The 12,076-nt window shown below is 42.6% G+C and overlaps 1 protein-coding gene across 1 annotated transcript; it reads left to right on the forward strand.

The window, feature by feature from the left end:
* Positions 1-64: 64 nt before the first annotated feature.
* On the forward strand, positions 65-2,617 carry LOC101760679 (LIM domain-containing protein PLIM2c). Its single transcript, XM_012843074.3, has 6 exons — positions 65-192; positions 1,183-1,339; positions 1,462-1,561; positions 1,663-1,685; positions 1,930-2,019; positions 2,177-2,617. Exons 2-6 carry the CDS (start codon positions 1,205-1,207, stop codon positions 2,453-2,455), a joined length of 627 nt encoding a protein of 208 aa, XP_012698528.1. The 5' UTR covers positions 65-192; positions 1,183-1,204; the 3' UTR covers positions 2,456-2,617.
* Positions 2,618-12,076: the final 9,459 nt, after the last annotated feature.

Genomic DNA, 12,076 nt, shown 5'->3' on the forward strand with positions numbered 1-12,076 from the left:
TCTGCATTCCCTATTGGAGATTAATTGTCAACTTGTCCTGGATATACTTGATAGTACTTTGCACAGAAGCAGAACTGACATAGTACACTTTCTTTTCAGAATTATGAGTTCATGGGAGTGAAACCAGATATAAGAAAATCCTGCTTGCTTTTGGGGATAAATAAGATTTAATACTTGGGTGAGAGACAAAAGGTAGGTACACGTGTGTCCTAGGTCTCACTATTTTCTCCCCTTTTCCTCCAGTTCAGAGGCCATAATTGCTACTCCCTCTGTTCCAAATTACAAGTCATTCTAACTTTCTTGAAGAGTCAAAACATCTCAAGTTTGATCAAATTTATACAATAAAGTACTAGCATTCATGATACCAAATAAGTACCATTAGTTTTTTATTAAATAGTATATCCATTCAGTGTCATAAATTTTTGTGATCCTTTCTATAATTTTGGTCAAACATAAAATGATTTGACTCTTCAAAATAGTTGGAATAACTTATAATTTAGAACGGAGGGAGTAGTGAACTGAATATGTTCCAATCATCTGAGCTACTTTTTATTCTTATTCTTCTTCTTTGATGCTCTATGTAAGCTTATTTGTTATACTTCACAAAAAGTCTAATGGCATTTTCTTTACATTAAACCATCAATTGATGAAGTGTATATTATTTTATATTCATCGCATGTTTGTGTTATGGGTTTATTTAAGAATGCGTGGTGTTTTTCTGTGCATTTCTGGGTGCACTAAGAACAACACTGGTCGACAGATAACACTGGCTTTTTAGTCTCCTATTAATTCCGCGGATGTTCGGACTATTAATAGTCATTATCTATCATTGGACACTAAATATGGTCCATCACTTTGTGTAGGAGAATGACCAAAAACTAGAACCATGCAAGTAGTGTCCAAAGTTAGTGTTACGAATCTGGAACTTTTATTCTTACACTTCTGACCTTTTCCTTTGGCTTGGAGCCTCCCTCTTCTATTTCTCCCACAAATTTTTCTCTTGCAGATCAGGATTCAGGCATTTCATTTTAAAGTCTTCCACCACTTCTTCTGCCGACCCTCTTTGGCTTTCTTCTGCATCCATCGTGTTGCAGATTGAGAGCCAAAGGCAGATTATCTTATACCATTAGAAGGGTTGTGCCAGCCGACTCTTGTTAGCAACTGAGCAACATATTTCGTTAGGTACCACCACTTAGACATCAAGATGACGTTCTCTGGTACGCAGGACAAGTGCAAGGCTTGTGACAAAACCGTGCATTTCATTGATCTCCTCACCGCAGATAGCATTCCGTACCACAAATCTTGCTTCAGATGCAGCCACTGCAAAGGCACACTTTCGGTACGCCCTCTTTCTTGACATTTGCAAACCCATGGCGCGTAGTATCGATTTCTTATACCTTCTATGATGTTTCTAAATTATCCTTTTATGCATGAGCTGATGTTAAACTGTGCGTATGTCAGATGTGCAGCTATTCCTCCATGGATGGGGTTCTTTACTGCAAGACCCATTTTGAACAGCTGTTCAAGGCGACAGGCACCTTCAGCAAAAACTTCCCCACAGGTAAGCTTGACTTGCATAGTTCCATCACATTATTTTCTCTCGGATTTTTATGAAAGCATGGCATCATCTTATTGCTATATATTCTTTTTATTTCCATTCAGGTCCGAAGGCAAATAATGAACAGGTACCGTGTCCTCACAATCTTTGATTGCTTTGTTTGTAGAGTTTTTCATGTATCTCCTTTACCAGAGTCCATATTTTTCTCGTGTGAAGACTATTAAACAAATAGGATTATAATCTTCAAAAAGCTGCCAGTATGATTAGTCATCCATGCTGTCCATTCAATATTTTAAAGGGTACAATCAGCAACGTGCGTAAAATTTGCCATGGATTTCAGCTCATAAACTTTTTTTTCTTATTGTAAACAGTCTAAGGTCCCCAACAAGTTATCCTCTCTGTTCTGCGGAACTCAAGACAAGTGTGCTGCCTGCAACAAGACTGTGTACCCATTGGAGAAGGTACAATCAGCAAAATGGATTACATTTGAGTTTTTTCCCCGGTGAATTTCACCAGCTTTTACTATTAAACACGGGCATATAGCTATTCCCTCATCTCCAGGAGTTCATCTTGCTTGCCTGAACTCTGAATATCCGGTCGCTCAAATTTACTCTGCAGATCACATTGGAGGGCGAGCCCTACCACAAGACCTGCTTCAAATGCGCTCGCGGCGGCTGCCTCCTGACGACCGCCACGTACGCCTCCCACAACGGGATCCTCTACTGCCAGATCCACTTCTGGCAGGTGTTCAAGGAGACCGGCAGCTACAGCAACCTGCTCAAGCCTGCGCCCGCGAAGAACGCCGCTGGCGAGCCCGAGGCCGCAAAGGCAGAGGCAGCCAAGGAAGAAGCGTCACCGGAGCAGGTCCCCGAAGCCCCAGAGGACCAGGAGCACTGAAGTGAAGCACCCACACGCGATCCGCGCAGGCATACACTGCACACGTTGCTTGGATTTTAGCTGTATATCGTGCCCGGGCAATAAAATATTTATATTGCAATACATATTGGATTCAACATGACAATAATAAATATGAAATCAAATACAAATATGGAATAAGTATATTATCCAAGATCGTTGTTACGCCATTAAACAAAATTTGGTGCGACACGTTATTTAAAGGTCAACCAAATCTATAATATTTCTTTGCATGTGATGCGATTAAGATAATATTGCTTTAAGGTCAGTGCATTGCAATATGTATTCTATTTCTCTCTGCAATTCAATCAGCTATTTAGACATGTACTGGATAAATTCTGTGCAATTACCAAAAAAATTACAAAGTATGTGAGAAAAGACAGTGTGTCAACCTGCTGCTTAACTGAGTTTGAATACATATACACCTAAACCAAATTTAGCACATAAAACAACAAAATTGCCTTTTCTTCAAATGCCCCATCTGCAAAATCCCACTGGATGAATTACTACATGAAATAAGAACTGAAACTTAACTGAGCACTTTTATTTTAGTATTCAGTGTGAAGTGCTCAAACTGTATTTCAATACAAATTCACATGATTCCAAAGCATATGTTATCACATATATGAGTTTTATTGTCACATTATTTTTATGTCAAATTGATTTCTGTGAGAACATCAAAAGATACTTGCCTATGATTTTGGTGTGGATGGATCACCAAGAAGCAAGCGCCTCTCAAACGTACACCACCAGGGATCATCTGCAGTAAGAGTGGTTTAACACACAGCAAGAGAACATGGTTATGGAAAATGGAATGTCATTGTTTTCCCGAAAACATTTCAGAAGGGATTCAGAAAATATTCCAAGTACGTGAACAAAAGAAAAACAATTTTGCTCATATGTTGTATCTGTATGGCATAAAATCCATGTACCTGAACAAAAGAAAATCAACTTTGCTCATATGTTGTATCTGTATGTAGCCATGTCCTGCAACCATAGCAAAGAACTCCACTACTCGATTGCCACCATGGCAATATATGTGCACAACAAATCAGAACAGAAATGAAAGCAAAATTCTTGAAAAACAGATCCACTCCAATAGATCTTTTGAGGTCTCAAGTGATGCAAGGTGACTACACCCTAGTGACAGACCTGGTCAAAAAGGTTATCCAAACTGCTAAAAAGGTCCACGATGCAGTAGATTGCACCAAAATCTATCGCAGGCATGGAGTAATCTTCATGGACCTTATTGCAGGCAATCGTCACAACTATCACCGCCACCCTCTGAACCACAGAATCAGGCATTCTTTTAGCAGATTTACTACTTAAATTCTCAGTGCTAAGATGACTTCTTAAAAACTATAATTTGAACGATTGCAAAGACAAAATCAATGAATGCCAGCAGAGGTGATCATTCCTGCTTGAAAGCATCTGCATAGGCTGCCTCCAAGTTATCTTCTCTCAAGTGCTTGCAAGCACTGCATAAGCACGAACATGATCAGATAAAGCACTTCAGACCAATGTTATTGCATTGATTATTAGGTCTTAAGAGCTTTTGGGTTACCCACTCAGCAGAATCAAGGCACTCAATGGCGAGGAGTCAGAAGAGGAGCATGGGGAGTAGGCCGTGGTGGCTTCAGTAGCACGAGGCATAGCTTCACAAAGAAGAATTCTTGCATTGCATACTTTTCTAAAGTCAGAAAAATCCAGTGTATATAGCATGTTTAAATATGAAGAGTATTTCAAATCGAAGGTATTACAAGAGCAGAATCCTTGCATGCTTTTCAAAAGTTAGAAAAATTAACTAACATATTGTTCTTTGGCCAAAATTTTCTGTGGCCAAAATTGATCCAAGTAAATTTGGAACACCAACACAATATTAGCAGTTGCAAACCTACAAATCCACCATAGCCTTTTTTATATAACTGCAGACGCTTGGTCTTTGTCAAACTTGAAAAAAAAAGGCTTAATCTCTAGCTCATTAAGTTCAAAACTAACACTAAAACAGAAAAAATACCAACTATAAAAATCATTAATTGTTCTTTCTTCAGCACTCATGATCTAGAGAGTCGCTTGGCAAAATGGCTTAAAAATAAAATAAAGTAGCGAAGCTTTTTACAAGTTGGCTAGGCTATCTTGTTGGTTCTTTACAAGTTGTTGACTATGTAATTCCACCATGGCGTTCTGTCAAAGGTAAGCATGAACGTTTCATCTTCTATTTCTGAAGATTAAATGGGGCTACCACTTGACAATGAAGCCACTCTTAGGTCTTCTGTTTCCAGTTGTCCCTACACCGTAGGAGGGCAAAGAGGTACCGGCATTCACATCTCAGAAAGCAAGCATCCTGACGTGATTTCTTCCTTTTCCTGCAAGTAGATGTCAATAAAATTTATATTTACAAAGGCCACATCCCGTTTAACCTTTAGTACTTAAGTTTGAATTTCTATTCCAGTGCTCTATGATGATTACTTGAATAAATGTTTCATAAGCTCTATGTTATTACACACTGATGGTTTTTTCCCGGTTTGTTGTGATTTCTGACATTTTAAGCCATCCCAATTCTTGCTGCCTAAGTGTAATTGGACAATTCACATCTTATATTAAAGTGATATAGACTTATTTTTACTCGTGGCAATGCACGAGCATAGACCTAGGGCATATTCTAAACACAAAGTTCTGAAAATTATGACTATATATTACACCTGTCGTACAATGCACTATGATTCACTATTTATCATAGAAACTAATATAAAAGCATCTCAAATATCTTCCGGCAGAAGTACCAACATCATAGTTGAGACTCGATCAAAATTAACACACCAAGGTCAGCAAGTGAAATATGGTGAACATCTCGGAAGGCATGGAATATAGCGCACAATCTTCTCCACCAGGAGGATGTCGGGGACGCTGCCGTGAGAAGGTGCGGCAGGCACAGCGCCACCGCCGCGGCCACCGCCAAGGCCGACGGCGTGGATGTGTGCAGACGCGCGGTGGCCGTCGCCGCCGCTACCGCGGACGTCGAGTGGTGGTGTGCCGGCGTGAAGTGCGCCATCCTGGCGGCAGCGGCAGCAGCAAGTGGGTGAGGGCGGCGGTGGTGTTGCGATGGGAAACCTGCCCAGACGATGAGAAGACCCTGCCCGGAGGTGGCCAGGCGTGGCGACGGACAGAGGAGGCGCAGCCGTGGGGAGGAATGAGGGAGGGGCGGGAGGTCGCGGCAGACTGGATCTAGGCTCGACGCGGTGGCAAGGAGACCCACTTGGATTGGTGGACTCATTCCACCGAGTCCATGGAGGTGGTGCAGTGTATGGTCTACGGTGAACCACGTCCACATGAAGGGTACGATCTCTATCTAATCCAAGCTGTTGGTTTTGGATCTAAAGGCTCTATCTCCGTCTTCTTCCTCCTATCTAGGTTGACGGCGACCGCAAGGTGGAGCTATGAACGGTGCATGGCCGGAGCTTCGCCGGAAAATGATAGGATGGTCTACGAGCGATGGATTTCAATGAGAAACACAAAAAAAGAAAGAGGAAGCAGAGGAGATCTCAATTTGAGGGTTACAATGAGTCGCAGTAGTGCAGCTCAACTGGATCGTGTGTGCCACCGCCGCTTCTACCTCCTTCGCCTGGGGATGTCGTACCTATTTGGCTTGGTGCATAAATTGAGGGCGGCGGCGGAGACGATATTCACGTAAAGGAGAAGAGGAACACGAAACGCTAATTCAGCGCAGAAATCGCGGCGTGCGCCGGGGCGTGGTTCCCCTAGGGTGCGCGTAGGGTTCGATCGAAAGGTCAGAGATGGAGGCGCGATCATCGTAGGAGGCAAGGGGCGTCTCGGAGGGGGTCGATTGGATCAACGGCGTAGGTGATTAGCGCGAGCGCGTTTGCAGGCAACGGAGGGACGCCAAGCGATCGAGGGCGAACCGAAAGAGCGGAAGATAAACGATGTACGACATTTTGTGTCGGTTTTAGTTTTTTTTAGCTGTAGAGATTAGTCGCCTGATTCTTTGATCAACTCGACACAAGCGTCGCTGGTCTCTGCACACTTCGCCCTGGCTCCTGCTACCCTCGATCCTGTATCTGTGCCCCAAAAAAAATGGTCAATGAGAGCAAACAATTGCGAAAGAATGGCAGGATGCCAGGATGTGTCCGACAAGATCGCTGAAATTCCCGCTCGGCTCGCCTGATGTCTCGTGTCGGCGCGCTCGCAAGTCGCAATTCACAAACACGTGTGGAAACATGAGCTTCACAAGGAATGTAGTGTACCATTCCTTCCACGTCGCTCGGCCCTGGGGCCGTCAAGTCGCGCCCGTTCCTCCCGTTTCCCGTCTCCGGCGACCATGTCGGAGGCGTATGGCCAAGAGAGAAACAGCCAGGCAGGCACGACGCAATCGCGTCAGGGAAAAGAGAGAGTCCCCGCCGCCGAACTCTCTGTCGCCTCACGATGCTGGCCTGATATCCGTGAAAATGGTGGACACTGTTGTTATCTTCCTTTTGGGTGGACAATGGGCACCGCTGTTAGGCAAAATCCAAAGATCAGGCTGGAGAGGAAGAATGGAACTGGAGACCGCAAAGAATGAAACTGGAGACTGCAACGTCGTACGTACGGCTCCAGACAGACAAGCAGACTGTGAAAGTCGCCGCTTTGTCTAGTGCATACTGTAGCTGTCGACTATCCCTTCGTCCTATAATAAATGATTTTAAAATTTGTCCCAAATACTAACTTTTTTTCTAGTTTCTCCCCTCGAAGTGCAATGATTACACCTTTACAGGGGTATATATGTAATTTCACACTGAAATCGATCTCTTCACACAAACTCTAGAAGTGCATTTATTTTGGGATGGAGAGAGCAGTAACTTTCAGCTACAAGCCTACAGCCTTGCCTAGTACTCCCTCCGTCCCAATTTAAGTGCAATTGTAACATTAAAAAAAGTCCCAAATTAAACGCTATAATAGTACATACTCCTAGGTGCTCACTGTTCATTGTTAGTCTGGGCACCTATGCACGTAGGCCCATTTGTAAAAAAAAAAAATCTAAAGCTCCTAGTGAGTTGGCCATCCTCCGCCTAATCTGAAAAGTTCTCGGTCCTTCCCACCGCTCGTTCCAGCTTCTTCCCCACTGCTCGCATCGCGCTGCCTCGATTCTTGCCTCGCATCCATCGCACCGGCCCCCAACGACACCTCAACGCTCCCTCCCCTCTCCTTCTGCGTGTGTTCTAGATTTCCTCTCCCCTCAGAAATCCTTCCATCCGCGCATTTTCCCCATACCCTATCCCCATCCAGTGCTCCTCCACCTCGCGTTCATGGCCCGCGGCAGTAGGTGCCCACGGTGGGAGGAAGGGGGATGACAACATCGTCATGAAGCCAGGTAGCCGCATCTACGGAGAGTGGATCTACATGCGCGACCACCGAATCAGACGGAGTGATCGCATGAGGTTATGGTGTCTGCCTTCTTCAACCCCTAGTTCATTTGTCGTTGCTTGATGTGTGATAATAAAATGATTTTGATTGGGATAATGGACATCTACTATGTGTGATGGTGAATATTTATGTGCTCCAATAAATGTTTATCTGTGCTAATGAATATTTATGTTTATCTGTGAGGCTGTAAGCTACTGCAGGTTGTAAGCTAAAGTTGTTATGATATGTTTATACCTTCTATTAAGTAATTATTTGATATATCATCTACCAGCCCACTGGAATCATGAGGGGCATGCTACTACATGAAAGCGATGGACTAAAAGAGGTTATGTGCAACATTTATCCCTATTGTTGTTCAGTTAATTTACACTTTTATTTCTCATGTCTAAGTTTGTAGTATAAGGTAAATTATTCCTAGTTGCTGACTAACACAAGATTCTATCTAACTTAGTTAGCAATTTCCTTCTCAGAACTGCCATAGTCAAGTTCTCACAGTAGTGGTTTATACAGCAGCAGCAATACAATTAGTTACTTAAAGACTCCATCATATTCTCATATAGCTAGCGGTGAACACTAAGGCTTTTAGGCAGCATTCCTAGTGCCTCAAGCCTATCTTTGTTCATGTGAGGAATCTTGTATCTGTTTTCACCACCATCTTTCATCACCTCAATCAAACAACCTTTTAGTGTTAGGAAAACCCTATTCAAAGCGGATGGGTCGTATTCATCAAATTCTTTTTGTACATTCTCAATCAGCTCATCCATATTCCTAGAGGTCGTACTATAGGCTAATGATTGAAGAGAAGCAAAGAATCCTAGGTCTAGTGCATTCATATCCAAGGAATTGGGAGGTTGGTTGATGATTTGTATGTTCAGACCTGTCTGTGTTACAACAGCAGCAAAGTGTTCATCATACACAAGCACGTGAGAAGGGGCATTATCTTGCTGGATCCAAATGGTCTTTCCTGCATCTTCTCGAGGCCATCGTGCAACAATAGCTGGTAGAACTTTAACAATCATATACAACCTCATAATATCTCGATCTACCTTGATAGACTTGGTGACTAGGGTTCCCCTTCCTCTGTTATGGCTTCTTCTTTTTGTTGGTTCCTATATGAAATGAATTGACGTTAGGATCACAAATGAGTACCACAAACTAATGTAAGAAAGTGAAACAAGTGTGGTACCTTTCTGATAAACGCCCACACTCCTATCTTTCCATCAAAAGTACAATTACCTTTATCATCATATCTAGGTCTGGCCACTGCCGTCAGGAACATGACTTTGCTAATAGAATTCTTATTTTGCACGGTCCTATACGGTTCCTCCTCTCCTGGGAGCAAATAGTAGTTCCTGTCTTTTTTTGTGGTGTAGCACCACTTCTCGTCTAGGTGGATGATGTTTTCCATTTCAATGAACTTAGGTTCATTTGGCAATGTCCTTTGATCTTACATGAAAATACACCATCGCAGCCTCTCTTTCTTGTTTGCTTCTGTCAATAGAGGCTTTAGTGTGTTAGAGTGGTGTCATAGTTGCCCTTGCTTGAACCACCTATGTAGAGTGCTCGTCGTTACACCAATGGCTGCAGCTAGAGATCGTATAATAGTCCTCTTGCGTAAGGGAACACTAAGAACCTCAGGTAGATTAGCTTGTATTTTTTTGCGGCTACAGTTCTTAGGCTTCCTTGAACTAACATCCACTGGTCTTCCTTGTGCACTACACTCCTTCACTCTCTGCCAAACACGTTGCACTTGATACCTACTAACTTGTAATATTTCAGCAACTCTAGTTGTAGTGTTCCTTTTCAGACCCATATATCATGCATGGCAAGTGGGCTGACTGCACCAGGCCTCCAAAATTTTGAGGCCCCCATGTTCAACAAGTACAACGTGAGTACATGACCTGACCTCCCTCTGGTGGCCTTTGTTCATGCGACTTTTGGCTTGGAGATTCTGTTGTCGGTCCGTCCGATTAGTAAGTCTGGCCCGCCGATTAGAATTCTAATCGCTAGATCGCGTGAGCGTCCAGGAAGTAGGAACCGCGCTTCTCGCCTTCGCCTCAGCGCCGCCGGCCACCGCAATCTCGCCAAGTCGCCGAGTGCTCGAGTCAATTAGAATCAATTATTTTCTATCCATTGTTGATCAAGCTATTGTTTCACTTACAAAGAGGTTCGAACAATACCAGGGGTACGAAAAAACTTTTGGTTTTTGTTTACTTCAAAGAAATTATGCTCCTTAGATGACAAGAGTCTGTTGTCTTCTTGTGCTCGTCTTGAGGCTGCACTTAAGAGTGGTGACCATTCTGATATTGATGGCAAAGAATTACATGTGGAGTTAAAGTTTCTCCAAGATTTCATTCCAAAGGAAGACATGGGCCCTCTTGATATTCGAAGTTTGTGAAATGGATGGTCTGTTTTCCTAATGCCCTTGTTGCATACAGAGTTTTGTTAACTATTCCTGTAACAGTTGCATCTGCAGAACGAAGCTTTTCCAAATTGAAGTTGCTAAAGACCTACATGCGCAGTACTATGAAACAAGAAAGGCTAAATGGATTGGCGACAATTACGCTTGAAAATGATGTAATTGAAGATATAATTGAAGATTTCATTTCGAAGAATACTAGATGAATGATGCTTTTTAATAGAAGCTAAGAAGTTATCAGTAAGATTCGTCATTTAATCGTTTTGCACGAATGCTTATGGTATTACATGAGGAAGTCTACGTGCACTTTGGCTATTTGCATTTTATAAATATAGGCCCCACTTTATGTTTTGCACCAGGGCCACAAAAACGTAGGTACGAGCCTGTTCCTTTTTAATCTTCCATGCATACTTCTCTTGAGCAATGCTGCATAATTTTCATGCCTTCCAGTTTCTGTCAAATTCCTGGACTGATATGAAATATTTTTATTTGCATGGTCATGTTCAAAATCTGAGTCTTCTAATTCATCTTCATAAAGGCTACGTCTGCAGTATCAGCATCCACACCATAGTCTTGCATGTACTCGATCATGTCCGCATAAAAAAAGTGATAAGTTCTTCTACCTAATACTGTAGCCTAAAGGTTACTTGTTTGACCCCTTTCTAATGAATGTGCCACATTATAAAATGATTGATAGTCTTGGTGGACTGATATAATTAAGAGAACATATTACCTTCATTTGGTTGTTGCAGCTCAGAAGGATCAACATTGAGATCTATTCCATGCATAGCAACCTGCTCATCTTCATGAAAGGCTACGTCTGCAGTATCAGCATCCACACCATAGTCTTGCATGTACTCCATCATGTCTACAATGAAAAAAGGTGATCAGTTCTTCAACTCAATACTTACTTGTTGGACCCCTTTCTAATGAATGTGCCACATTATAAAATGATTGGTAGTTTTGGTGGACTGACATTATTAAGAGAACACATTACCTTCATTTGGTTGTTGCAGCTTAGAAGCATCAACATTGAGGTCTATTCCATGCATAGCAACCTGCTCATCTTCATGGAGAAGATGGGACTAAGCTTCTTCAAGCCGGTGGACTTCATCTTGCAGGACATGGACTTCATCTGCTTGCTCATCTAGTGGTTCTCCATTTAGATCAGGTAAGCAATGTTCAGCTACTTCATCTGGTATTGTGTTTAGATCAATGACCATGGTTGATGGTGAAGTGGATTGATCAATGGTCATAGTTGATGGTGAAGTGGATTGCAGGCTGGAATGGATGATTTGGAGCACGTGATGTGCTTATATAGTGGGGCAGTGCTGCTATGGTGCACGGCGTTTAAATTTTGAATGTCTATGTAATGGCGCCACTTTTCTCTTTGTAATGGTTCTAGACTGGTGTTATTTTTCTCTTCTGGGAAATTCTGGAGTGTAAACGTGGCACACAACTGGCTTAAGTTTATTTTGATGCTGGAGTGTAAATGTGGCACACAACTGGCTTTCAAGTTTATTTTCAAATTATGCAATCATTAATGCTATTTTGAGTCCATCCATAACCGGTAATAATGTCATTTGCTATCCCCTCCTTAAAATGCACTATATTGGTACGGAGGGAGTACATGGACACGCATCGACTTGCTCAGAGTCATTTTTTATACAGTTTCTCCGAGTGCTCCCGTCATCCCTCTCTAATCAGAAAAACTGCGCCAAACTACCACCACACAAGTGTTCCACCTACTCCACGCCGGCAGGCGG

The sequence above is a fragment of the Setaria italica genome, chromosome IX (genome assembly GCF_000263155.2).
Source record: "Setaria italica strain Yugu1 chromosome IX, Setaria_italica_v2.0, whole genome shotgun sequence".
Classification (NCBI taxonomy): Eukaryota; Viridiplantae; Streptophyta; class Magnoliopsida; order Poales; family Poaceae; genus Setaria; species Setaria italica.

Excerpts from the sequence above, each read along its gene's own strand:
- LOC101760679 (XM_012843074.3), top strand. The coding sequence starts at position 1,205 with ATGACGTTCTCTGGTACGCAGGACAAGTGCAAGGCTTGTGACAAAACC. Across the intron at positions 1,686-1,929 it reads CGAAGGCAAATAATGAACAG|TCTAAGGTCCCCAACAAGTT; the intron begins GTACCGTGTCCT and ends TATTGTAAACAG. Across the intron at positions 2,020-2,176 it reads CTGTGTACCCATTGGAGAAG|ATCACATTGGAGGGCGAGCC; the intron begins GTACAATCAGCA and ends TTTACTCTGCAG.